We start from the raw sequence: 26535 nt of genomic DNA, 5'->3' as shown, positions 1-26535 counted from the left end.
ATAATCTCGCCTCATGAATTATCTAAAAAATACACACTAAGATAGGCCCGAATGATCTGGAGTCTAACAAGCTATCATAGTCCCTGTGATGATCGTCAAATATGTGACACAGGAAAACATTTGAATATAATATATTCTTTAGAATTCTATCATTTACATAGATTAAGAATCTAGAAAATTCCACATATTTCGAAAAGTCCTTCGTGCGATTGCAGAAGCAATATAGGGACAGACACATTGACATCTCAAGCAAGGCTAAGTGCCTTTAATTCACTAGCGACTGGGATCACAGTTGTTTATAATCCTACACCCGCAAGGTGAAACTAGTACTATACATAGTCACGCCGACGCCCCAGATAAGCCTACCCACACCTGTCGAGAGCCTGCCACCAGCTTCAGCATGACAGACGAAAAAGTTTCCGGTACACTTTTGCATTATGGGGATTTCATCGTCATCGTTGTCTATTTTGTCTTTATTCTTTTTGTTGGATTATGGGTAAGTTGCGTTAAATTCATTAGAGCGTGTCCCATTTGTGTATAAATGAATTGAGGGGCAAGACTTAACTTTTAAAAAGTACAACGTATATATACATATATATACACACACACGCACAGCCACATCACAGTTCACCTGAACTGCCCAACACTCTAGATCTGGCCAGCAGGATTTTCTCGTATTCAGGAACGCATACAGCTTGGATCAATCTAAACATATTGATTATGTGATTACGCACCCATGTGGCACATATATTTCGCTATTTCGCGGGTCCCTCTCCTACGCTATTCATATTCGGGGTCACTTTAGAACTGTACAAACAAAATCATTCATATATATGTTCGTGTGAATGGCCTTTAATTATCATAGAGGTCATCAACCGCGGATACCGTGTCATGGTTGTTCGCGTAAACTTTTAGTGAAATACTCTGGGTGGCTGGATTAACTTTCTGTTTATTTTAAGATTGTTGGATTATTTTAATCCTCATCCATCACTTCCAAATTGACTGTGCGGATTAACCCTATAATTTCATTACAGTTGTAATTTCGAAATCATTGTCACTTCACTTCATTTTTTCTCTCTCGAAACTCTAGAATGGTTTCTCGGTCAATATTCACAACGCCATATCATTGCTTGTAGTATCTGTATTTAGCGCCTTGTTCTTGTTTTTGACAACTGTAGATGCTCACAGATTTCGAGAACATTTTATTTTACTGATCCTAACAATCATCTACATTAGCCGACGTCAAAAATTAGGAATTATGCCTTACTAGTCCCGTTGTAATGGATTCACTCATCTATTAATTTTTGATGTCAATTAAAAATAGCGCTTCTGGAGATAATAATTTGACAGGTTCCTATGACCCAGGATGAAAAATTAACCCGCAATGGTCATACCGACCCCTATATCATTGATCGTGTCAATTAGCCCCTATGCTTCTAGGGACAACAGATGACAGCGGTCGTCAAATAAAAAGAAAAAGAAAAAGAAATCCTGATAGATGTACAGGTATAGTTTTGAAGTATTTCCGTATTGTACACGTACCGTTAAGTATTTCTGTATTGTACACGTACCATTAAGTATTTCTGTAGTGTACACGTACCATTACGTATTTCTGTATTGTACACGTACCGTTAAGTATTTCTGTATTGTACACGTGCCATTAAGTATTTCTATACTGTACACGTATCATTAAGTATTACTATACTGTACACGTATCATTAAGTATTTCTATACTGTACACGTACCATTACGTATTTCTGTATTGTACACGTACCGTTAAGTATTTCTGTATTGTACACGTACCATTACGTATTTCTGTATTGTACACGTACCATTACGTATTTCTGTAGTGTACACGTACCATTACGTATTTCTGTATTGTACACGTACCGTTAAGTATTTCTGTATGTACACGGGGTTAACCGTTAAGTATTTCTGATTTGTACAAGTACCATTAAGTATTTCTGTAGTGTACACGTACCATGAAGTATTTCTGTATTGTACACGTACCATTAGGTATTTTCTGTATTGACATACGTACCATTAAGTATTCTGTATTGTACACGTACCACTGAAGTATTTCTGTATTGTACAAGTACCGTTAAGTATTTCTGTATTGGTACACGTACCATGAAGTATTTTCTGTATTGAATACACCGTACCATTTAAGTATTTCTGTTATTGTACACGTACCATGAAGTATTTCTGTATGTACACGTACCATTACGTATTTACTGTATTGCCTACACGTACCATGAAGGTTATTTCTGTATTTGTACACGTACCATGAAGTATTTCTGTATTGTACACGTACCATTAAGTATTTCTGTATTGTACACGTACCATGAAGTATTTCTGTATTGTACAAGTACCATTAAGTATTTCTGTATTGTACACGTACCATGAAGTATTTCTGTATTGTACACGTACCATTAAGTATTTCTGTATTGTACACGTACCATTAAGTATTTCTGTATTGTACACGTACCATTACGTATTTCTGTATTGTACACGTACCATTACGTATTTCTGTATTGTACACGTACCATGAAGTATTTCTGTATTGTACACGTACCATTAAGTATTTCTGTAGTGTACACGTACCATTACGTATTTCTGTATTGTACACGTACCATTAAGTATTTCTGTATTGTACACGTACCATGAAGTATTTCTGTATTGTACACGTACCATTTAGTATTTCTGTAGTGTACACGTAACATTACGTATTTCTGTATTGTACACGTACCATTACGTATTTCTGTAGTGTACACGTACCATGAAGTATTTCTGTATTGTACACGTACCATGAAGTATTTCTGTATTGTACAAGTTGTTGCATAGGTTTGTTGGCAAATAAGAGTACACGGTTACTCAAAGACAGTAACCCTCGGTCGGAATTCTGGCCGAATGTCTGACATGACTCTGGTGGATTAAATACCAGTAGGTAGCCTGTTTGTATTGACCAGTGCTGTATGATTGACGTGTTGGACATTCCCAATTGGAAATCTAGGAAATTTAGTAAGTTTACTGTACTTTTGGACATTTTTCTCAGAACGCAATGAAAAATAATATCAATGGACGTTATAAACATGTAGAAGAGTATCTCTGCTTAAGAGATCAAAGGATACTGACGTCAGCCAGGTCAGTCAAGTGTCATTATAGAAGCTTATTTACTAAATTATTAGGTACTTATTTCATAATAATTTAAAAGTTATTAAAACAGCTTTGAATTTGTATATCAATTTTAAAGCCATAGTTTATTGAAGGTACACGTTTATAGGTAAACGAGGGCTTCGACGTTTGGCAGTCAAGGTCAGATGTGCCAACCCATCAGACGGGTTTCCTGCTGCTAATTAGGGAATTCAAGAAAATTCATTATTTTGCGTGTTATAAACTATGTTATTGAAATTTATTGTGGCACACATGCCCGACCTTCGTATTTGACCTACAGCTGTTCATATATGAATGACGCCATTTTGTGACGTTATGGGGAAATCGGTTATAAGTACATACACGTATTTGAATTGAAAGGCAATATGTGGCCAGCGGGTATGTTTCTGATTATGTGATGTGGTACATATACGAAATAAACGCGAGCTCATGTGAAAGTAAATAATGGTGACGACGGAATCAACAAGGATGTCACAAGTTGTTATTTTCCTACGAAAATCGCGAGGGATTTGAATTAACGCGAAAATAAATCCCACGCGTAATAAAAGTAATAACTATCTTGTAGGGAATATTTATAACTGTCCTTAGATTTGTTGGGAATTATTAAGTGCTGTAAATCAGTTAGATTTCGCGAATACTTAATTTGGCGAACTTACCTCTTCCGACATATTCGCGAATTCATGCTTTTGCGAACGCTGATCCAAACATGACTTTAATTTCGCGAATGATGAGCTGTTAGAGACATGCACTGTTATATAAATCACACATTGCGTCATGTTGGTCTCTACTTTATTGATAAATATGGATTGAATAGATTTTTTTAATTTTCATTGCGGCTATGAATACCAGTAGCTAGCTACATATCCCGTGGCGGTAGCGCGCCTCGGAGGATATGTAGCTAACTACTGGTATTCATAGCCGCAATGAAAATTAAAAAAATCTATTCAAATCATATATTTACATAACCTTGATTTAAAAAATTTATATCGAGAAAACGAGAAATTTTATTAAAAAGAAAAATTTGTCATGTATACGACGAAACGCCAAATTATTAGAACAGCCGGGAGATCCCGCCTATGCACCATCGTTTACCGTGTCCTTCCGCTCCGCAATTTGCAGTAGTTTATTTATTTATTTTTTGCTTGTTATTTAAAACAAAGAGACTTGAAATAACATCGAATACAATAATTTGTGTTAAATTAGATTTAATTTATGTAAATAGATTACAAAGAAAACATAATTTACGGAAATGAAACGAGGACTATTTTTCAAGCGTATTGATATTTTTCTGATTTTATGTGTGGAAAATCAGCACGAGAGACAATGTTTTCATACGGTTTTCATAGTGTATTCATGGTCATATGTTTGTTGTTTTCACTTGGTATGTTCATATCAGCAAACCACATTAGGAATGTCAATATAAGTGATGTGAATATACATGAACAATCATGATACAGTCATGTTATACATGCTGTGTTTGTAATTACGCGTGTTCATGCTGGCTCACGCATAATATACGAAGACAAAACATAGGAATGTAAATGTTCTACGTGTTTTTATGTCTGGAGATCGAGGTTGGTTGTTTTCAAGGTAAAGATTCACAGTGTCTGGAAGATAATTGGTCTCCAATAGGCCAGAATTGTTTGGGTAGCATTACTCTTCGTAGCGTGTTTAGATATTTATACCAATTACAAATGTACTTATAATACAGTACAAATAGATGTCCCAGCGGTAACGTCTTTGACGGGATTCCTACTGCTTATTAGGTAATTCAATAAAAATATTTTGCGTGTTATAGACTATGTTAGTGGAATTTATTGTGGTACAAGTGCTCGACCTTCGACCTCTGACCTATAGCTGTGACTGTACATATATGAATGACGCAATTTTTCTAACGTTTTTGGGATGTCGCTTAAAAGTTTTACAGATGTCTGAATTGAAAGGCAATATGCGGTCAGCAGATATGTTTCTGATTATGTGATAGGATAAGAAAGCAAATAATGATAACGACGAAATATTTTCCTACAAAAAATCGAGAGGGATTTGAATTCGCGATTGACTCTCATCGCGTATTAACGCGAAAATAGCTCTCTTGTAGGGAATATTTGTCACCGTTCCTAGGTTTATTGGGATTAGAAATTATTTCTTTATATAGCCTGTGATGTGGGGGATATTTGTCACCGTTCTTAGGTTTATTGGGGATTAGAAATTATTTCTTTATATAGCCTGTGATGTGAGGGATATTTCTCACCGTTCCTAGGTTTATGGGGATTAGAAATTATTTCTTTATATAGCCTGTCATGTGGGGAATATTTATCACGGATCGAGGGGAACTAGTAAGTACTGTAAAGCAGCTAGATTTCGCGAATATCTGATTTCGCGAACGCTGATCCAAAAATGACTTTAATCTCGCGAATGATGAGCTGTTAGAGACATGCACTGCTGTATATATATAGAAGAAGAAGAAGAAGAAGAATATACACAATGAACCAATCACAAAACATTGCCTTTCTTTCTCACTAGTACTTCTCTTCGTTGGCACATAATTTCACGAAGTCAAACAAAACTTAGTTTCTCTGGATTGTAAGGTCGTATTTTGTGTGGGCTGTTCCATGCAGTACCGCCAACGCCATGTTTTGTGGAAGAAGCTCTGGATAACGCATGAGAGACCAGCATGAAAAAACAGTGTTGAAAACAATTTTGGATTATTATAAACTGGTCAGTGGTTTTAGTAAAACAGTGTTATATACGTTATACTAAAATGTTATAATTTACGTTAACTTATTTAATGTTCTACTACAGACCTCCAGGCAGAACCGTGGCAGTGCTGGAGGGTATTTCCTGGCCGGACGTAATATGCACTTCGTCCTGGTAAGTTGTTTAATCATAGTTCAAACAGATCCCGTGTATATTGATTATTGATGTAACTGTAAAATGAAAATCTTAACTACTGAACAGATACATTGTGGAGTAATGCAATTACTTGCTGGGAATTTCTCAGTCAAATAAGACCCTTCCGCCTGGGTCTACACTTTTTCGAACAATAATGACAAGAATTAGTGTCAGGATGCAAATTGTTCATGATTTTTAAAGATTTCATCAAATTGCTTGTGATTACTTTGAATTTCATGATTAAAAAATGGCCAAATAATTTCAATATACAATATATTAAAGTATAATCAACCCACCATTATCAGATGGTGGGCTGTTCAAATCGCCCACGACCGTTTTCCATGTACCGTCGTCCGCCTGTAAACAATTCTTGTTGCTATCTCTTGAGAAGTTCTGGAAGGAACTTTGTTTAAAATTCCATAGGTAGGTTCCCCTTGGTCCCTAGATTTGCATGTTTAATTTAGAGACTGATAAGAAACAAGAAGGTTGCTAGGCGACTAATTTGATCTTTTTCATCGCCCTTTTTCGGATTTTATGTCGGCTTCCTAATTTTGCATTTTCAATTTTGATGTCCGACAGCCTGCCTTTTGAGGTTTTTATAGTTGGGGATTATTTTCGCTATTTCTCAGAAAGTGTTCCATGGATCTTTCTTAGATTTAGTGTGTAGGCTCATTATTTTTGTTGTTGTTTGTTTTTGAATTTGATTGTCGCTCCTTTGTAATCTTCAAAAGGAACGCTTCAACTTGGCGGTTCGTCAGTTTTTTTTATCCCATCATCAACCAAATATATAGTTGTGTGCCTTCGATTTTATTATGACATGGGTGCAGAGGGCGACAGAGAACTAAACTCTGGAGAATCAGAGATAAGGGCTCATACATCCTTCAGAAGAATTTTACCATCCAGATATCTTCGTTAAGATTGTGGAGAGGACACAAACATGCTACGCAAAGGAGTAAACACCTATACAAATCAGTGAAATAAATTAATAAATACAATTAGAAATATTCTTACCATATAAACAGAAGCAGCTAGGGGGATAAAAAATAACTTTTTTGTGGTTAAATGTATTTTGTGTAATCTTAATACGTAGATTTTTAAACATTTTAATTACCTTTGTCTCGCTTAATTAGTAAAGGAGTAAATTAATGAACTTTACTCATATATCATCAATATAGTATTATTTACCTATGTTTTGACTTATTTTTTCCTCATTTCCTCGTTCACACAGGTCGGGGCGTCCCTCTTCGCCAGTAATATAGGGAGCATACATTTTGTGGGACTGGCAGGCTCCGGGGCAGCTTCGGGCATCGCTATTGGTCTGTATGAACTCAATGTAAGTGAATGTCTCTGTCATAATTAAATTCCGGGATTTATGATAAATACACACAAGAAGTGGACACAGAGTTCTAATGGACCTTGTTGAACACGCTAAGTGTTTAAATATGGTAGATTTTGTAGAATGAAGATGCAATAAACATTTTGTGGACTTGTATACTGTAAATGTAGTTAACGTGTTTATTTTTGGAGGGTTTTAAAATATTCGCGGGCTTTGCCATGTATAGCATTTACTGTTACTGAGTTTTGCCAGATAAATGTATTTACTGAAAATCCTTGTTTTTGGAGGGTTCGAGTATTCGTGGCTTTTTACCATGCATCAATATTTACTGTATATTAGTGGGGTTAACAATGTAAACGTATTTACTGTATATTCGCGGGTTTTACCTTACAAATGTATCCATTGTATATTCGCGCGTTAAACATTATAAATGTATTTACTGAAAAAGACTAATTTTTGGAGTGTTTTTTTTTTCGCGGGTTTAAGCAGCACATACTTACCTGTATTGTTATGTACATATACTTGTTTATATCTTCCAGGCTCTGTACATCATGTTACTACTCGGGTATGTCTTCCTACCAGTGTACATAGCTTCCGGTGTAAGTATAAAAAAAACTTAAGATATTTGTATGTTGATAGATGGAGCATGAACGTTAGTGGTGCGTTCACGTTAACAGTCTGATTTGCGGCGCTTGGGGCAGAGGCGACCAAATTTATGACCAACCCACTCTATTTTTCCATTAATGAAAACACATGAGATATGATAAAGATGAGATAGGCCTTACCTATACGGCATACAATCACAAAGTTGTATGGATATCCAGAATATCAAAATAGAAAAATAAAATTGATATTTACAATTTTTGTCTTTAGGATATGGTTGATTCTAGGTTTCAAATAAGAGGAGACCATATATAGTTTTATAATTAAGTTGGGCAATACTTCTTTACAAAATTTTGGAGGTCACATGTCTGTCACTTAAACAAGACTTCTCAATTGCAAAAAGACGCAGGAGATATTAACAGCTTTCATTGCAATTGTGGAGTAAGATACGGTAGAGTCAAAACATGAAGTTTAAAGTGTAAGTCAACAAATGCTATTATATTGGCAGTCATACACGTGTCAAAAATTACCTCTGTCTCTTCAGTTTTAAGAAATCATGTCTTGCAGTGATATTTACATCACAGCCAAAACTTCTTAATACGCGTTCTGTTGTAGGTTTATACAATGCCGGAATACCTCAAGTGCAGGTTTGGTGGACAAAGAATACAAATATCTCTTGCAGTTCTTGCCTTACTGGTGTATATATTCACCAAAATATCAGTAAGTATTTCTGCACCCTCAATACTCCAAGAGTTACGTTAAATTTTCGCGTTGTACACCATGAGTTAAGTTCATTTTTCTATTCTTGCACCATTGGTGATGTTCATTTTTTGCTTTCTGGACTACGAGTTTCATTTCGTTTTCGCGTTTTGCACCATGCTTTACGTTCAGTTTTTCGTTTTTCGCACCAGGAGTTACGTTCAATTTTCGCTTTTTGGACCAAGAGCTACGTTCAATTTTCGTGTTTTGTAGCACGAGTTAAGTTCATTTTCGTTTTCTTGACAAAGAGTTACGTGCAATTTTCGCTTTCTGCACAATGAGTAAGTTCAGCCTTTCCTTTTCTGCATCATGCTTTTCGTTTATTTTTCGTTTTCTGCGCCATGAGTTGCGTTCATTTTTCGTTTTCTGCATCATGAGTTACGTTTGTTTTTTGCTTTCTGCACCTCGACTTCCTTTTGAATATCTAGGATGGTATTTCAAATAAATAAACTATATATGGATAATCGTTTGTATGTTGTTTTTGTATTTAATAGATGTAGTTTAACAAATGTTTGCCTAACAATAATTTTTTTTCTAGGCTGACCTGTATGCTGGCGCCATCTTTATCGAACAGTCACTGAAATGGGACATCTATTGGTCCATCATGCTCCTGTTGGGCGTGGCAGCAATATTTACAATCACGGGTAGGTTAAAAATGGTATACCGTACGTAATGATATATTTGTCGTGTCCTAGGCTCGGATATAACCGTAACAAGGACACTTAGCCTCATCAATCAGTCCATCAATGATAAGTATAGCGCTATATTTAGGTTATTGTTATGACAAACTGTCCAGCGAGACAGTTTGAAGTGGCCGTCTCCACATCAAAATTGTACCGGATGATAATATAGATCGGTTACCTTGACACTACCATAACACACATATCCAATATAAGTTTCCTTATGAAATAGATTTTTCCAATGAAAAGTCATACATACAAAAGCATGAAATATTGGTGTATTTCTAGTACGAAATTTTTATTTAGAAGTTCAGGCGATTCATTTATTAATTTGATTTTTAGGAGGACTGACGGCTGTAATATGGACAGACTTCGTACAAACGATCATCATGATCATAGGAGCGACGACCCTGATGATCCTTAGTAGGTTTGACAAAGAGGCCACTTGGGGGTTCGAAGAATCATGCATCCGAGACTAACAACCTCCTGGGGTCGTGCTAAAACGCTGCTAACATTTTACGTTTTATTATCGATAAAAAAAAACATTAAATGAACGGGTTAATATTTAATTGTCCAGTATTTTTTGTCAATTGCTCAAAAATTGATTTCATTTGCAGGTTTTCAGATTTCACGATTTTTGCAGGTTATCAATGTACTTTCGTATAAGCACTTTATGGAAAACATTATTATACAATTTTAATGTGATTCTAACGTATTTCCAGGTTTTGTGGAGGTCGGTGGATTCAACGGTATGGTCGAAAAATATCCATATGCTGTAGCTAACAATACACAAAACAACAATTCGACGTGTGGAAAACCTCGTGACGATTACATGCACTTGTTCCGTAGCCCGACCACCGGGGATCTACCCTGGCCCGGAGTAATCGGCCTGTCAATCAACTCCATATGGTACTGGTGCTCTGATCAGGTATATAAATACAATCGACAACATGAAAACAACAGGGAATACCAATATTAAAACGCTATCATCATTCTAAAACCATAAAGCGCAGCCAAACGCGAATAAAGATATATATTTGCGTTGAGACCATTGAAAAAGTACAAGGAGAATAACAGCCGGTGTTTCGGAAGTTCAAGCGTCTTCTGTTTCATTGACAACACCCAAAATGTAAATCTAGGTCAAATCCAGGTTCTCAAAATAAGAACAGGGGCTACACGTATTCGATAGTTGCGATGGTGGAGAGTATGGTGATGTATATTGGCATAGATGCGTGGTACTTAATACACTTTACATACATGATGTGTTAAATGAAACTCGTACCAAATATTCCTCTCTTCAAAACTTGAAAAAGCAACGAAACTTGTTTTTGAACTTCTTGCATATTGATTAAACAAATTAATGTTAATCTATTTTCAACGTCCTTTCGTTTGTCTAAATCATGCCATCAAATACAGTGCTGTGTTTTTATCGACAGTTTAAATATTTGAAAATACAGAGCAAAAATTATCTATTTTTCGCAGAAATGATAAAACGGTTACTTAATAGTATTCGCAGTTGTTTTAATTGCCTTCTTTAATACTTTTACCTACTTTGTTTTCTGATATGTATTTAGAGAGACTCAGGAAAACGCTGTGCGCTTGCTTAGATTGTTTAACATGGTGTGAATTAACAAACAAAAAATAGAATGAAAATTTACTCCCTGTATATGATTTATGATTCTTTCAGGTAATTGTACAAAGAGCGCTGGCTGCCAAGTCATTTGACCACGCCAAGGCCGGGACCATATTATGTGGGTTTCTGAAGGTGCTGCCCCTGTTTCTATTTGTATTCCCTGGGATGATTGCTCGAATCCTTTTTCCAGGTAGGTTTGGAAGACGAATGAAACAATTGCGTTCTTTGTCCTACCTGCTTCATCTCATCGTCGGGAACCCACGGTTGAATGCACTACGCTACGCTACACTTGTAAGTATAAGTAGCGTAGAGCAATCAAGCGTGGGTCTCCGACGATGGTTTGATTTATGAGTTTTCTGAAGTCGATCCCCAGGTACGACTTGTTTTCCTTACACTTATTGTACAATGTAGACTTTAAGAATCGCTCTACTGCATTACTCTGTGTTAAAATTATTTTATTCAATGCAACTCAGTTCTGCTGCAAATTTTGTGCGTTTACTAGTTTTAGTGTTCAACGTTGTATGATTTACAATGTACTTGTGTTTGAGACATAAAGACATATTTAACAGATTTATATCATTTTTATCAGTAATATGCTCTAAAACTAGTAGCAAAGTAATATCAAAGGTTTTAAAAACATTCACTGCGCTAGTGTTACTTGTAAATGGTATTTTAAGAAAGATGTGTCCAATATGATTTCTCTACGATGTACAGAAAGTAAAACTCAGAAAGAAGTTGCTTGGCTTGAGTAAGACTCCCCGTGTCGTATTATGCGGTTAAAACCCATTTTGATGACGCACATTCCTATAGTCCTGAATAGTGATTAAGAATTTATAATATAAACGTTAGAACCAAGTAATATCAAGTTTTAACCAAGTAATATCAAGTTTTTACCAAGTAATATCAAGTTTTTACCAAGTAATATCAAGTTTTTAAGGTATGAAAAAAGACAGGCGGGACATTGACGCCTTTGAACACAAGTTGAGGGTTAGATACAGTTGAGGTTAATATTAATTAAAATCTGTCAAGGATTCGCCAGTGATGTGAAAAATCATATGCCAAATAAAGAACAACTAAATAATTAAATCCAAAAAAAAACCACATCACAAAAGTACAAGTATTGCGTGATGGTGTTTAATGATACCTGTAAGTTTAAACGTGTCTCTGAATTCACACACACGTATTGTGAGGACGATATCTAACGGCAGGAATAGATTTATTTCGTTTCAAGGTCAATACGTAATGGTACTATGGCGCGGCGTCTGTCGGCTGTTGGTGTGATGTTAACACTTTTATATACATGATCATCCCTGGAATAACTTAAAAACATAAGCGCTTTTGAGAAGTAATATAAAGGTACATTGTAAGACATTTAGTCAAGTTTAAGGTATGGGGCAGTGAAATTTAGTTAGTAATTGGAAAGAACAGGGCATTGATATATATAACAGGAAAGCGAATTTAGTGCCTCCACAAGGGGTTAAACCCGCGACCCGCTCTGCTTACTGCTCCGTCGCTCTACCGACTGACTTAATGGAAATTCCCCCACCTGAAATCACTATGTACCCTATTTACAATTAAAACCTGCCTCACTATTCCTCACCTTTCAAACTTGTTCGCCCCGAACACACATTAACCCAGGTTTTATCCCCAACGAAGCCTCTCATTTTCATATAGCTTGCACTTGGAATGGTCAACCGATGTAACAGAAAAGCAAGTAGTGTGCCTCCACCGTCATCGAACCGCGACCCCAGGCTTTACTCACCGGGTTCAATCGTACTGACCGGGCGCCGGTGCTTACACCTGGGCATCGATAAATTTTACACCCGGGCAACGATAATTTCTATAGAAAATGAACGCCGAAGACGGGATCGGAAGAACGGTTGGGAAATTTTTCATCTTTTTTTTGATGTGATAATGATGTCCTTCAAGGAAAATAACCCGACCACGGAACAAAATGACAAATTGGCTATAACTTGCAAAGATAACTGACAGGAAAAAAACACCTCTCATTTTTTGCTAATTCGCCCACATTGTAGGCGGGTATGACCAAATTATGCCGCAATCCACGAATTATGCAACATATACAGCAAAATCCGCGATCGAAATGACTGTAAATCTCACAGTTTATCGGAATTATATATTTTGACATTGTCAAGTCTTATTGGATTGATTGGTAATAGTTAAATAGGAAAATTAAACATTTCCGTATTTTACACCTGTGGCAACGAAGACGCTCTTGAGCTTAACACCCGGGCGCCGCAATTTGCTGACATGGTAGTGATGTAGAAATTACCAGAGTTGGCCTTTTGATGGTTTTTGTTTATGTATTTTTTGCATTTATGCAACTCGTTACAATTCATTCACGGACATGCCTCTTTAAAGGGTCCGAATTTGTGCTTGTCAATCCGTCATCCGTTTTTGTTATGATCTATTTATAAAACTGCTCGAACCTGGTAGAGAGCTCCCCATGGAGTGAAATCTCCAGCCTAGACCGATCACAAGAAACGTGTTTAATAGTTAATTAAATACAATATTTATGATATATTCAGAATATGAGTAAAAAGGCACTTAACATCTACATCAATTTCACGGGTTTTAGGTTTTTAAAAAATTGTCGAATGTATAGATCTTTTATACCACCAATGCATGTTGCAAGTTTTGTGTTTACGTCCCATGCGTTTCCTCTTTTTTTCTGATCTGTGGTTGACTACCTCGCATTCTGAATAACAATATATCACATGTAAAGTGCGCAAGGCCGAACTTACGTTTCCCTAACAATATACAATCTGACAGATGGAGTACATACTGAAGTAATTGTTGGTTGCCGCAAAGTGCACATGCTTTTAGAGCATCGGCCGAAGTCCCCAACTCCACTATGCGTCGGCCCGTGCGCCATGAAGTGTCCTCTTTTTCTACATTGCCATAAATTGGAGATGTGCTAACCTCTTCCTGACTTGATATAAATTGTCTCCGCCGAGACTGTAACTAACGTTATATGGTCGTCACACATTGGCACATTATGTGATACATCGGCGCTGTCCTTGCTTTCAATGGACCATCTTTAATTTATGTTCTTACTTCATTGAAAGCATAAGCCTTACCTAGTCTTTTAGTTTTACAAAACTGACCCCTTTACCTCTTGACCGCATCGTGCTGTAGGCCTAAACATTTATCTCCCAGCTGACTTGAAAATTAAACCAGATGTAACTATTCGTGAATATAATCAAGGGCCCGGATCGCCGGACGCCGGATCGCCGGACTCATGTCTGTGACGTCACAGAAGGGTCGGTCTACCTTAAATCTGTATGAAAGATATTGGATATCGCTGTTATAATGTTTTTGACACTTTATTGTGTTCATGTTTAAAAACAGCAAATTGTATTTATAACAGAACAACAGAGGTGATCGTTATACAATATATGACAGCTACATGTACATTAAGATAATATTGTACTTGCATTTGTGAATGACAAAGCTAATTCATTTATTTTAATTTTGCAAAATTTTCAGTTTGTTCTGAATTATAATTGTCCTCTCCGAAAATAACTAAAATACATTGGCGAAATAATCTACTTATAACGAATACAACATTATTGATCTAGAAAAAAATACAGTTCCAAAAATAAAAGAGATCTTTAAAGTTCATCTTTAATGAGAATGGAGGGCAGTGTCATTTTAGATTCAAATTGACAGGTGTTTGAGTCCATCCAGTATTTATTATTTGGTAAAAGATCCAACAATAAGTATTCCAAAGTATCTTTCATAACTTTGATGTAGACATCTTAATTTAATTGACAATTTGATAATGTTGCAAATATGATAAAGACAACCTGCTATATATGTAAAGAATCTAAATTGACTGCGATGTCTTTTCTGTTGACAGACACGGTTGCCTGCTCTGATGCCGAAACTTGTATGGAAGTATGTGGAAGTACAACAGGCTGTAGTAACATAGCTTACCCATCACTCGTCATAAACCTAATGCCCCCAGGTAACAAACCAATATCTCTCCCATCATAAACCTCATGCCCCCAGGTAACAAACCAATACCTCTCCCTCCTCATAAACCTCATGCCCCCATGTAAATATAACAGTACCTCTCCCTCCTCATAAACCTCATGCCCCCATGTAAATATAACAGTACCTCTCCCTCGTCATAAACCTCATGCCCCCAGGTAAATATAACAGTACCTCTCCCTCGTCATAAACCTAATGCCCCCAGGTAAATATAACAGTACCTCTCCCTCGTCATAAACCTCATGCCCCCATGTAAATATAACAGTACCTCTCCCTCCTCATAAACCTCATGCCCCCAGGTAAATAAAACAGTTCTCCCTCGTCATAAACCTCATGCCGCCAGGTAACCCACCAGTACCTCTACCTCGTCATAAACCTAATGCCCCTAGGTAACCCACCAGTACCTCTCCCTCGTCATAAACCTAATGTCCCTAGGTAACCCACCAGTACCTCTCCCTCGTCATAAACCTAATGTCCCTAGGTAACCCACCAGTTTATCTCCCTCGTCATCCACCTCATGCCCCTAGGTAACACACCAGTACCTCTCCCTCGTCATAAACCTAATGCCCCTAGGTAACACAACAGTACCTCTTCCTCGTCATAAACCTCATGCCCCCAGGTAACACACCAGTACCTCTCCCTCGTCATAAACCTCATGCCCCCAGGTAACACACCAGTACCTCTCCCTCGTCATAAACCTCATGCCCCCAGGTAACACACCAGTACCTCTCCCTCGTCATAAACCTAATGCCCCCAGGTAGCACACCAGTACCTCTCCCTCGTCATAAACCTCATGCCACTAGGTAACACACCAGTACTTCTCCCTTATCGTAAACCTCATACCGCCAGGTAACACACCAATACCTCCCTCGTCATAAACCTCATACCTCAAGGTAACACACCAATACCTCTCCTTCCTCATAAACCCCGTGCTGCCAGGTAACGCACCAGTACCCTTCACTTGTCATCAACCTCATACATCAAGGTAACACCAGGTCTTCTCTACACTAAAATGTGCCTTCCAACATACAACAAAAACGCAAATATCCATTTGCCGTCTAGCCCGCCGTTTAAATAGCGGTCGGCGTTTAATGTCAGACATGAAAAATCAGTGATTATACAAGTGATATAAGGACAAAAATTGCCACTATTATAATACGTTTACATTTTTCAGGAGTAAAAACAAATCCCCTTCACCGAGATCAACCTGCTCGCTCAGGAAAAACCGGATAAATTTCCGGAAACCTGCGTCCAATGGCAAGGGAGAGTTCAGACTAACTACTTCCCACTGCAAGTTATCCTCAGGGGTAACATTGGAACCTATGTTAGATCCTCCTGTACAATACAGACACTGACCGTTATGAACCTACAATACAGCCAAAAAAAATGGTATGACCGCTCAGTACGGAACGACGGCTAGAAATGACCCCAACTCGCATTTACTGCGAAACGCAATAGCACACAGCACGTGCTACACTAGCTACATTATGTAGTACGTGTCGAACAAGACAAACTATTCCCGCTTTACTACGAAACGCGGGAATATTTTAGTCTTCTCTACACTAAAATGTGCCTTCCAACATACAACAAAAACGCAAATATCCATTTGCCGTCTAGCCCGCCGTTTAAATAGAATTACAAAGAAAGGGTGTTGCACTGATATTGATACAAAATTACAAACCTAAGTTCTGAGTTACTTGTAACATTTTTGATAAAGAATCGGCTACATAGCCATCTTTGCTTGATTCGCTCTTCCAGCGACCATGCCTTTTGAAACACCGTTCATTCACATCGTTATTTGCTGCAACAGTAGCACCCCTGCCCGTAGTGAATGTAAACCGAACTCTTTCCCGTCTGAAACTAATTTTAATCTCTTGATAATAGCTTCTCTCGCTCCTGTATAACTGATGGGCTTATTTTTGTGAATAAGCTTACAAATGGACCCAGATCTGTATACCTGCTTAAACAAATATTCGTCGGACTTTAGATCAATCCCCGCTCGTTCTATATATCTTTTTAACATGGTGTGGGGACAGGCTGATGTACTGCCCTTACTTATAAAAACTTTATTGCCTTGGTGGTACTGATCTGTCTTACTTTTTCTTATAACAAGATAGAAATAATCCTGAAACATCTTAACATCTGAACAACGCAGACCACTAAGTTCGCTAAAACGCAAAAAACCTGAAAAACAAATCAGCATCATTGTCAAATCTCTAACTATTAACAAGTCCTCTGTCTGAGAAAACATGGAGCACAATGTAATTAAAATGTCAGTAGTGACCGGAGCCTTCTTACACACCGGCTTTTTGGCGACGCGCTTTGATGCCTCCACTAGACTGATGACGAAAGTGTTCGTAGTAGGATCGGTATGTCCACTGACATTGTGTGCCCATTTGATAGCATACATGGCCGTACTCAACACAGAATAAGTCGATCCTTTATCTAACAGATTGTTCATGTACAGAGCAACATGTACAGGACTGGCAGGTAGGGCGGGAAATCCATGAGAAGATATAAAAGTCTCCCATCTTTTGAAAGCGCCGTAATATTTACAGTTAGTGTTTTCACTTTTGCTTAACAAAATTCGCTCAGCCATCCCGGAGGATAGTCTGTCCAGAAACGACCCTTCCTTCACTCCGGAACCTCGGACAGCATTCTGGACCACTTGACGAAGTCCTAAGCCTGTCATAGACAAAAACATCAACATCAGTACATAGCCTCATACTGTCCTAAAATCTATCCTTAAGGCGATCATGGCGAATGCCAACACGGGTGACCCGAAACACCCGTTATTACCCCTACCCCTCATCGTGACGTTATTGTTAGATAGTACACGACGATCTTTTACATGTCTATCAAAAACACCTTGTGTACACAATAAAGGCCAAAATGGCGCTGACTTCCATTCGGGCACGATAATAGTGCCGTACGCTTTTTCGTTCTTCATTTTGTCGATAATTTTACAGACCAATCTAGGAGGCGGAACTAACCAATTATTATCCATGCACCAAGAAACAGAGAAAGTGTCGATTGCCTCTGTACCTACACACCACCATCTAGAATTAAAGCGTAGACATTTACAGTTGTAATCTGTCGCAAACCTGTCGACATCATGTGGCCCCCATAAGTTTTCACACAATTCAAACACCCAGTGTTGAACCGACCAATCGTCACAGTCCGTGCACCTGCTGAGACAATCAGCAGCGCCGTTTACCGACCTGGGTATCCATTGAGCACTGAGTCTTACCTCGTTAAAATCACAAAAAGAATTCAGTTCATGTGCAATTTTCTGTAAATTTTCTACCCTACTACCTACGTTCACAATAGAACAGGCGTTCTTGTTGTCTAATAGTAACTTTACGTTTTTACCTTTTACCTGACCAACTGTACTGTACAAAACCCGTTTTGCAGCCTCGAGCTCTCTCCATGTTGAGCTGAGCGATCTTTCATTCTCATTCCACGTACCTACCACATTTGTAGTCCGATACAACGGATCATTGTTCCCTGCCTTCGTATTGTAGGGCTTACCTGAAACCTCATCAGCAACCATACTTGCTACCGTAGACAGACCTACGTTAGATACGCAATTACCCATCACAGGGTTTCCCTCACATGGGGACAAAAACCCATTGTCCTCCAAGGCAACAATGACAGGTGTGTTATCTGTAAGGTCCCAATCATCGAAAGGGATACCAATACATGAGGAGGCATACCCTCCAAACCCGATGCCTGAAGCATCAGTGCACACTACAGCGGTGCAGGTACGAGTCTCCTTCAGTTTGGAGCCTTTGTCATTCAATTGACGTAGATTCAATAACCAGAACTCTATCTCGTCTAGAGCTGCATTTGTCAACATTACACACGCATTCCAGCTCACTCTGGATAGTAAACAGGTGTACAACTCACGTGTGCTCAGTCTAGCCCGACAGCCAATCACAGTCTGCATTGAAATAATCCTTCCTATGATACCCGCTACATACCTGGCACTGAACAATAGTTGACCTCTTTGAGTGACACGTGTCATCGTGTGGTCTAACAAAAGCAGCAAGCGTTCTACCCTGCCATTGGTTACCCTGACCACGCCTTCGCTCATCGACCACGTGTACCCTAGCCACGTGACGAACTGTGTCGGCTGCCATTCACATTTGTCTTGAGCAATGATGAAACCATAATCAGCCAATGACTGCTGTACATACCTGCTTGCCTCACTGGCCCCGCCTTCTGTCGCCTGACCTCCAATACCGTCATCTAAATACATGACTAGTTTGTAACCTTTTGAACGCACGTGCTTTACGACCTCCCTCAGCACCTTTGTAAACACGTATCCTGCCGTAGCGATACCAAAAGGTAGAACGTTGAACACGTAATAACTCATTTTACCATTAACTACATATGAAAAACCCAAATATGTACGGTGCTCAGGGAAAATTTCTATATGGTGATATGCTGATTTAAGGTCAAAGGTATACATGAAATCGCCAACTTCCATCATGTCTCGAGCTACTTTTACGTCTTCATATTTAAATTTAAATTTATGCAAAAACAAATTGATGTGCCTACAATCTAAAACTAGGCGTGGTTTGTCAGCCTTGTTATACGCTACAGTGAGTGGATTGACTACATCTGGGGCCGATGCGACTTCAGATATACATTTCAAACGTAACAGCTTTTGAATTTCTGATTGGACGAACTCGGGATTTTCCCTTGCCGACTTATTGTTATTCAAAATAGCAAAAGGTGGAACATCTCGGAATGGGATTCTATAACCCTCGCGTATAATAGCCAAAACTGCATTACAAGTGCCTTGTTTTTCCCAATGATTGAACTTAGTTCTCAGTCTGCCAACGGGCGAACAAATCGCCTCTTTTGAAATATCATTGTTAGCTGAAACATTGTGAATCATATTCTCGGTTACACTGGACTCACCTTGTGTATGAGACCCCGATTCATTAGAGCATACAGACTCAATACAAACATGCACAGAATTGCAAAAAATACTTATCTTGCTGACACCCGCTGATGACGATGCCTTGAGGATAGCGGGACACTCCATCCGCCAATGTCCAGGTTTGCCACATGCAAAACACATCCCTGGCCTCTGTGACCTCGGCGACACGCCTTTGTGATTATCCTGACCAATGGTAGACATATGCACGTTCCTCGTGTCGTCATATGGTGTGTATCTGCTCCTTCCACGTCCGGTTTTTGACTTGTTAGCTTTCAGTTTTTTATTTGCCCTGGCCCTGGCCCTGTCTATCTTTTTCTCGTCATCCGAGTCAGAGGCAATTGGGTTGGCAACATATTCCTCAACTGCCTTCCAACCGGCTTCGGACGTGTCTGCCAGCTTTACGAGTTTTTGGCGATAATTTATTAAGTCAATACCCTCAGCTATTTTGGCTTTTGACGACGAGGGTTCTGTATCGGCCAACTGGTTTGCCTCCACTAACTTGGATTTCACTTTTTCATTGAACTTATGTTGATCCTCACAACTTTTCTTAGTAAATTTGTGGGACTCGGCGCACAAAATGTTTTGTTGAAATCTGCATAATTGGGCTTCAGAACTGTCACAAAGCCTATTTTCCAAAGAACCGAGCCTAGCTGACATTAACTGATCCAACTGAGAGAGAATCTTGTTCTGGGACGATTCTATCGCCGAGTTCACTTGTTTGGAAATACAGAGTTCGACTTCGGGATCCATGATGCTTAATTAAAAATGGTATGACCGCTCAGTACGGAACGACGGCTAGAAATGACCCCAACTCGCATTTACTGCGAAACGCAATAGCACACAGCACGTGCTACACTAGCTACATTATGTAGTACGTGTCGAACAAGACAAACTATTCCCGCTTTACTACGAAACGCGGGAATATTTTATACCTCTCCCTCGTATAAACCTTTGGCCGCCAGGTAACACACTTATACTAACCTTATGCCCACAGGAAACACACCAGTACCCATCTCATGTCCACAGGTAGAACACCAGTACCCACCTCATGTCCACAGGTAGAACACCAGTACCCATCTCATGTCCACAGGTAGAACACCAGTACCCATCTCATGCCCACATCATGCCCACAGATAACACACAAGTACCTACCTCATGTCCACAGGTAGAACACCAGTACCCACCTCATGTCCACAGGTAACACACAAGTACCTACCTCATGCCTACAGGAAACACACCAGTTCCACCATCATGCCCACAGGTAACACACAAGTACCTACCTCATGCCTACAGGTAACACACCAGTACCCATCTCATGCCCACATCATGCCCACATCATGCCCACAGGTAACACACCAGTACTCACCTCATGCCCACAGGTAACACACCAGTACCCACCTCATGCCCACAGGTAACACACCAGTTCCACTCTCATGCCCACAGGTAACAAACCAGTTCCACCCTCATGCCCACAGGGAACACACCAGTACCGCCCTCATACCCCCTAGGACTACAGAAAACGCATCGGCCTGATCGGAATGATTTTGATATGTACACATTAAAGATAACTTTCCGAAACCTGATATATATATTGCTCTAGTAATTTGGGGGTGCTCTCCGATATAGAGTGGTTTGTATTTTTCATATTTTACCTGTAACCAAGGAAACAAATGATTGAAAACCTAAATATTGCACTTTTGAACAACATCCGATTTCATACATGCATTAGTAGTTTCCATATTGACGACTAATATGCAAACAAAACTGCATTTGGATAAACAGATAAGAAACAATCCGGACATGATTATACAGTTGTAATTTACCTGTGTCCTTGATCCACACAGGAGCTCGTGGAATGATGTTAGCTGTGATGTTAGCTGGACTGATGTCCTCACTCACCTCCATCTTTAACAGTAGCAGTACTATCTTCGCAATGGACGTGTGGACCAAGATCAGAAAGTCGGCATCAGAGCTCGAGATCATGATCGTTGGCAGGTTGGAAAATAACAGAACGCCGACATTAAAAACGAAATCATAATATTAACTCAACCCAACAATACGAGGGTAAAAGTACAAATCGGTTATGACCACGCGTGGCGGAAGGGTAAGCGTCTTCTGTTTCGTCGAGGACCCATGCCAGGTCTAATCTGAATTAACTCAAATTCTTAAACTGAGAAATGGTTTTTTCCCAAATGAGATAATATTGATCATGAATATTTCTCACGGTTTGCATCAATCTGTATCTTCCACAAGTAGTCTAACAGGTACAGTATCGATTGTGGTTTAATTTTCTTTTAAATCTAAATAAAAAGCAGTTCATTATCTTTATTGATCTACATACATTTTATTGTACAATCACTATCCCACAAGAAACATTGAAGTAACCACCAATCACCGTTTATCGATATGGACATCCATTATATCTTAATGATATAAATAGTTCGCGAATCCGAAGTAGCTGAACAGAATTCAGTACTTCCTACAGTAATTTGAGCAGTTTACTTTCAGTATATAATGGCATCCAAGATTTCATCCACTTTATTAAGAAATAGTTAGTTTTTCTCTAACGAAAAAAAACCAGTATGTATTTATTTCTTTTTAATATTATGAACTTTCTGGGAGTTCCCTATCTCTTCCATAGCATCTGGTCTTATTCTCCATGCATTTTGCTTTTTCTAGATTTTGAATTAGATTTACGATTTCGTTTGCATGTCGGTATGTTTACACAAGATTCAATACATTTTGTATTTCACGTTTTTCTTTTACGATTATACTCTCAAATAACAATATATACTTTTGTATAAATCATTAATATTCTATATTGTAGCATTTGTTCAGACCCATTTTCATTTCCCTTACCTCCTTATTGATTTCAAAGCCCCTTTGTCCAAATTTTGCATCACTGACGAGTCCTAGAAGACAGAATTACTGTTTGATGTCCCAGAGAAGTCCTAGAAGGACAAAAAACTGCTGCTAATAGTATACACTCCTCTTACACAGAGTGTCTGTACTGCTGCTCGTGGTTATTAGTATCATATGGGTGCCTGTGATACGGGCGTCCGAGGGGAGTGAACTCTTTGTGTACATACAAGAGGTATCCAGCTTTACTCAGCCACCAATCTGCTGCATCTTCCTGCTTGGTCTCTTCTGGCCACGTCTTAACGAGAAGGTAACAATCTTGTTTATTTTCCATTTTTGCATTGTAAAAAAATATGCTGGTCGTATGTCGCTTACAGTATATTCTGAGGCTTTATTAATTAATTTATTAATTGTGAGTCGTGATCAATGAAAATATTAGGCTTTGTCAATGAATGTGAGACTTTATCAATGAAATTGTGAGGCTTTATTAATGAACAAATGCGGCTTCATTAATGAAAATGTAAGAAAAAAATTATTGGAGGCTGATAGACAATACTGTAATGTAAATAACAGATACCCTTCATAATTGTTTTAATTCGTGATGACGGTCATCCCAAATTCACATACTTCTGGATATTTACTAACATCACATTTTAGTCAGACGTGTACGGCATATTAAGCTTCGTGTAAACAAAAATGACAATCAATAGAATCAAACAAAGAAGAAATGCGTATTATTATTACATTTCAGGGTGCGTTTTATGGTCTCCTTGTGGGCATGGCGATGGGAATGATACGGTTTATCGTACAATACTCGTACACCACGCCAAAGTGTGGTGACCCTGGACCGGATCCCCGGCCTGGTGTCATCAAAGATTTCCACTACCTCTACTTCTCCTGTTTCCTGTTCATCCTCACTGGCTTAACAGCCATTATCATCAGTTCTCTCACCAAACCATTACCCAGTCAGTGTGTGAGTATATAATCAGAGATGACTAGATAAGTACAGCCGTAGTCATCAGTTCTCTCACCAAACATTTATCCTGTCAGTATGTAAGATCACTAAAGAAGTACAGCCGTAGTCATCAGTTCTCTCACCAAACATTTATCCTGTCAGTATGTAAGATCCCTAAACAAGTACAGCCGTAGTCATCAGTTCTCTCACCAAACATTTATCCTGTCAGTATGTAAGATCACTAAACAAGTACAGCCGTTGTCATCAGTTCTCTCACCTAACCGTTATCCAGTCAGTGTGAAAGTACATGGTTAGTGATCGCTAAAGGAGTACTGAAGGGTGTATGTAGCTCTAGTACCAGCAGTTTTCCAAACAAAATAATTTATGCATCACTTTTTCCTCCGTCATTGATACGCGTCCTATATTTCGGTTACAGCTTTACCGACTAACGTTCTGGTCGAGACACAGCAAAAAGGAGCGTTTAGATATTGCCGAATGGGAAAGGCAAGAGAGACGTAAGGACAAACATCCTAACGACGAAGATGAGACCAGTTTCGAGACCGAGTCACTAGATAACATAGAAAAGAAGAAGACGCAAAACGAAACGAACAATGACGAGTCACACAAACTTGAAGACGAGTCACATAAACTGAATGACGAGCCACATAATCTGAATGACGAGTCACACAAACTTGATGAGGAGTCATGTAAACTTAATGGGGTGGTACACATCCAGGAGGAGGCGAATCATAACATCAACGGGAATGGTTGGTATAGGCCTATACATAATCAATCGGCGACTAGCAGTTAAAGTGAAATTACAATATCTTAACCGTAATTTAAATTTAATTATTGAGTAGTTTCGGGTAAAAATATGGAATTTGGAATGTATTGTTAAGTCAATGCATAGTACATTTTATTTTCATGTTATCCTTGTTACGAAAAAAATACAAATCGCAAATGGTTTCATAGGCTAGCTATAACTATGACCACTGGAACTTAGCATGAATTTCTTAACGACAGTCCATATACAGTGTGTATGTTTTCGTGCCAATTATCTGTGACTTTGACTTTCTTTACTATAACAAATAATGACATCGTCTTTCAGGTGCCCTTGGGTGCGCCGGCTGTCTACGTCACATTGTGAATTGGGTATGTGGAACTGATCGTAACATTGAGATGCTGTCGTCCCATCAGATGAGGCGTATCGGTAGGCTCTCTGTAGAGGAAAATCGCCGGTGGAAAATAACGTCCAACGTTTTATCAGTCATCTTAATGGCGGCCGTATTGGTCTTCTTCATCTACTTCGCTTAAATAAATTAAATATTTTTATCACTAATAATGCCACAGTCGCACAGCTAAATGTTTGAATTCCAAAGAGATTAGAAAGCAGCAATGTTGTGTACAGGAAAATTAGATATATGTTGTGTACAGGAAAGAAGATATATTTTGTATGTAGATAGATAAACATAGGATGCCAGAATTTGAAGTGAGGAAGTTCCATAGTTTCTGTCTTTGTCTTGTCACAAAACCACTGTCCATTGGAGTATATTGAATGATCTTATATTTTTGTGGTAGCTTCTTTGTGTTCTGGAAATTGTGTGTACTATTAGCCATACAGACCCGTTCTAAATAAAGTCTAGTCTTCGTCTGACATAGCTGCCTTGAATGCGTGTTTTCGTGTTACATTTCAAATGATTCCAAAAGGAGAAATTGTTTGGCCATTTTGAAAAAATAAATAAGTAATTAATTAAAAAAGAAATAACAAAACCCAAAAACAAAAACGCATTGTTATTATGCAGTCACTGTCGTATGGAGGTCTATAAATCCGTTGCCCTGTCCAAAGCCAGTGCATTTTGTAATCTCGCACACAATTTTAAAACAGACACCGACTTGATCGGTCTGCTAATTGTCCATTCGAGTCGCTCAAGATTTGTACCGATATATAATTTAGATCAATGACGCAAAGGGCAATCAATCACAAGACAAGATACCTGGTATATCAGTATACCGTTTGTATATATGGGGTTGATCGCCCCATGAACAGTCGGGGTCATTTTGAGACGGGGTCTCCTTGTAGAAGTCGGTGACTAGCTCAACTGACCAACATACAGGAAGCCCGTCGTATGCCATCTAAGAGCAATTTGGGTAAAGTGTTTTACCCAAGGGCCCACCCACTATAGCACAGAACGACCCACTTCTCCGATTCCCGTGAAATACAAACCGACACGGGTAGGGAGCGTCGAGCCACACACATTGAATCTTCACATGAGATGAAGTGGCCGTCTCTCTAACCGACTTAGCCCCATCCATGTACTTTATCCAGTCGTTAGAATTAACCTTAATGAGAATTTTAATAGAGTACGACTCGTACTTACATGGAGTTGTTTCTCACTATTACAGAAAACACTCCGGCTCCTGGTACTGTAACCGGAGCGGAGCTGGCTCCTTTGGTCATTTAGACCAGTGTCTAGACAGAACATATCTATTGTAATTAATACATTGTAATTAACTCAGGTCTACATATTAATTAGGGTGCGATATATCAATTAATGCTGAATCACTTTACGCCTGGAGTGATAGTTTATATTACTCTGAGATTGTATATATATTTATGTTTATTGTTGATATCACATGTTGTGCCTTTAAAATTTGAAAATATATAATACTAATTTT

General features: G+C 38.6%; 2 protein-coding genes across 2 annotated transcripts; one reads left to right on the top strand and one right to left on the bottom strand.

Annotated features, from left to right (window-relative positions):
* Positions 1 to 302: 302 nt before the first annotated feature.
* LOC117322004 (sodium/glucose cotransporter 4-like) lies at positions 303 to 26535 on the top strand. Its single transcript, XM_033876698.1, has 15 exons — positions 303 to 496; positions 5977 to 6045; positions 7295 to 7399; positions 7942 to 8001; positions 8621 to 8725; positions 9303 to 9408; positions 9787 to 9867; positions 10167 to 10372; positions 11132 to 11267; positions 14961 to 15068; positions 21890 to 22040; positions 23046 to 23214; positions 23656 to 23877; positions 24296 to 24626; positions 24968 to 26535. The coding sequence occupies exons 1-15, from the start codon at positions 401 to 403 to the stop codon at positions 25171 to 25173; spliced, it is 2151 nt and encodes a 716-aa protein (XP_033732589.1). The 5' UTR covers positions 303 to 400; the 3' UTR covers positions 25174 to 26535.
* LOC117322003 lies at positions 16141 to 21334 on the bottom strand. The gene is made up of 2 exons (XM_033876697.1): positions 18626 to 21334; positions 16141 to 17779 (listed from the first exon to the last, which is right to left on the bottom strand). The coding sequence occupies exons 1-2, from the start codon at positions 20793 to 20795 to the stop codon at positions 16881 to 16883; spliced, it is 3069 nt and encodes a 1022-aa protein (XP_033732588.1). The 5' UTR covers positions 20796 to 21334; the 3' UTR covers positions 16141 to 16880.

This window comes from Pecten maximus, chromosome 2 (assembly GCF_902652985.1).
Source record: "Pecten maximus chromosome 2, xPecMax1.1, whole genome shotgun sequence".
In the NCBI taxonomy this organism is placed as follows: domain Eukaryota; kingdom Metazoa; phylum Mollusca; class Bivalvia; order Pectinida; family Pectinidae; genus Pecten; species Pecten maximus.
Note: the sequence above shows the minus strand (reverse complement) of the source record. Positions and strands in the feature narration are given on the sequence as shown.

Coding starts and splice junctions, on each gene's coding strand:
- LOC117322004 (XM_033876698.1), top strand. CDS start 401: ATGACAGACGAAAAAGTTTCCGGTACACTTTTGCATTATGGGGATTTC. Junction 9,409..9,786: donor AGCAATATTTACAATCACGG/GTAGGTTAAAAA, acceptor TTTGATTTTTAG/GAGGACTGACGGCTGTAATA. Junction 22,041..23,045: donor GAGATCATGATCGTTGGCAG/GTTGGAAAATAA, acceptor CCTCTTACACAG/AGTGTCTGTACTGCTGCTCG.
- LOC117322003 (XM_033876697.1), bottom strand. CDS start 20,795: ATGGATCCCGAAGTCGAACTCTGTATTTCCAAACAAGTGAACTCGGCG. Junction 17,780..18,625: donor GGTTGCTGATGAGGTTTCAG/GTAAGCCCTACA, acceptor TGTCTATGACAG/GCTTAGGACTTCGTCAAGTG.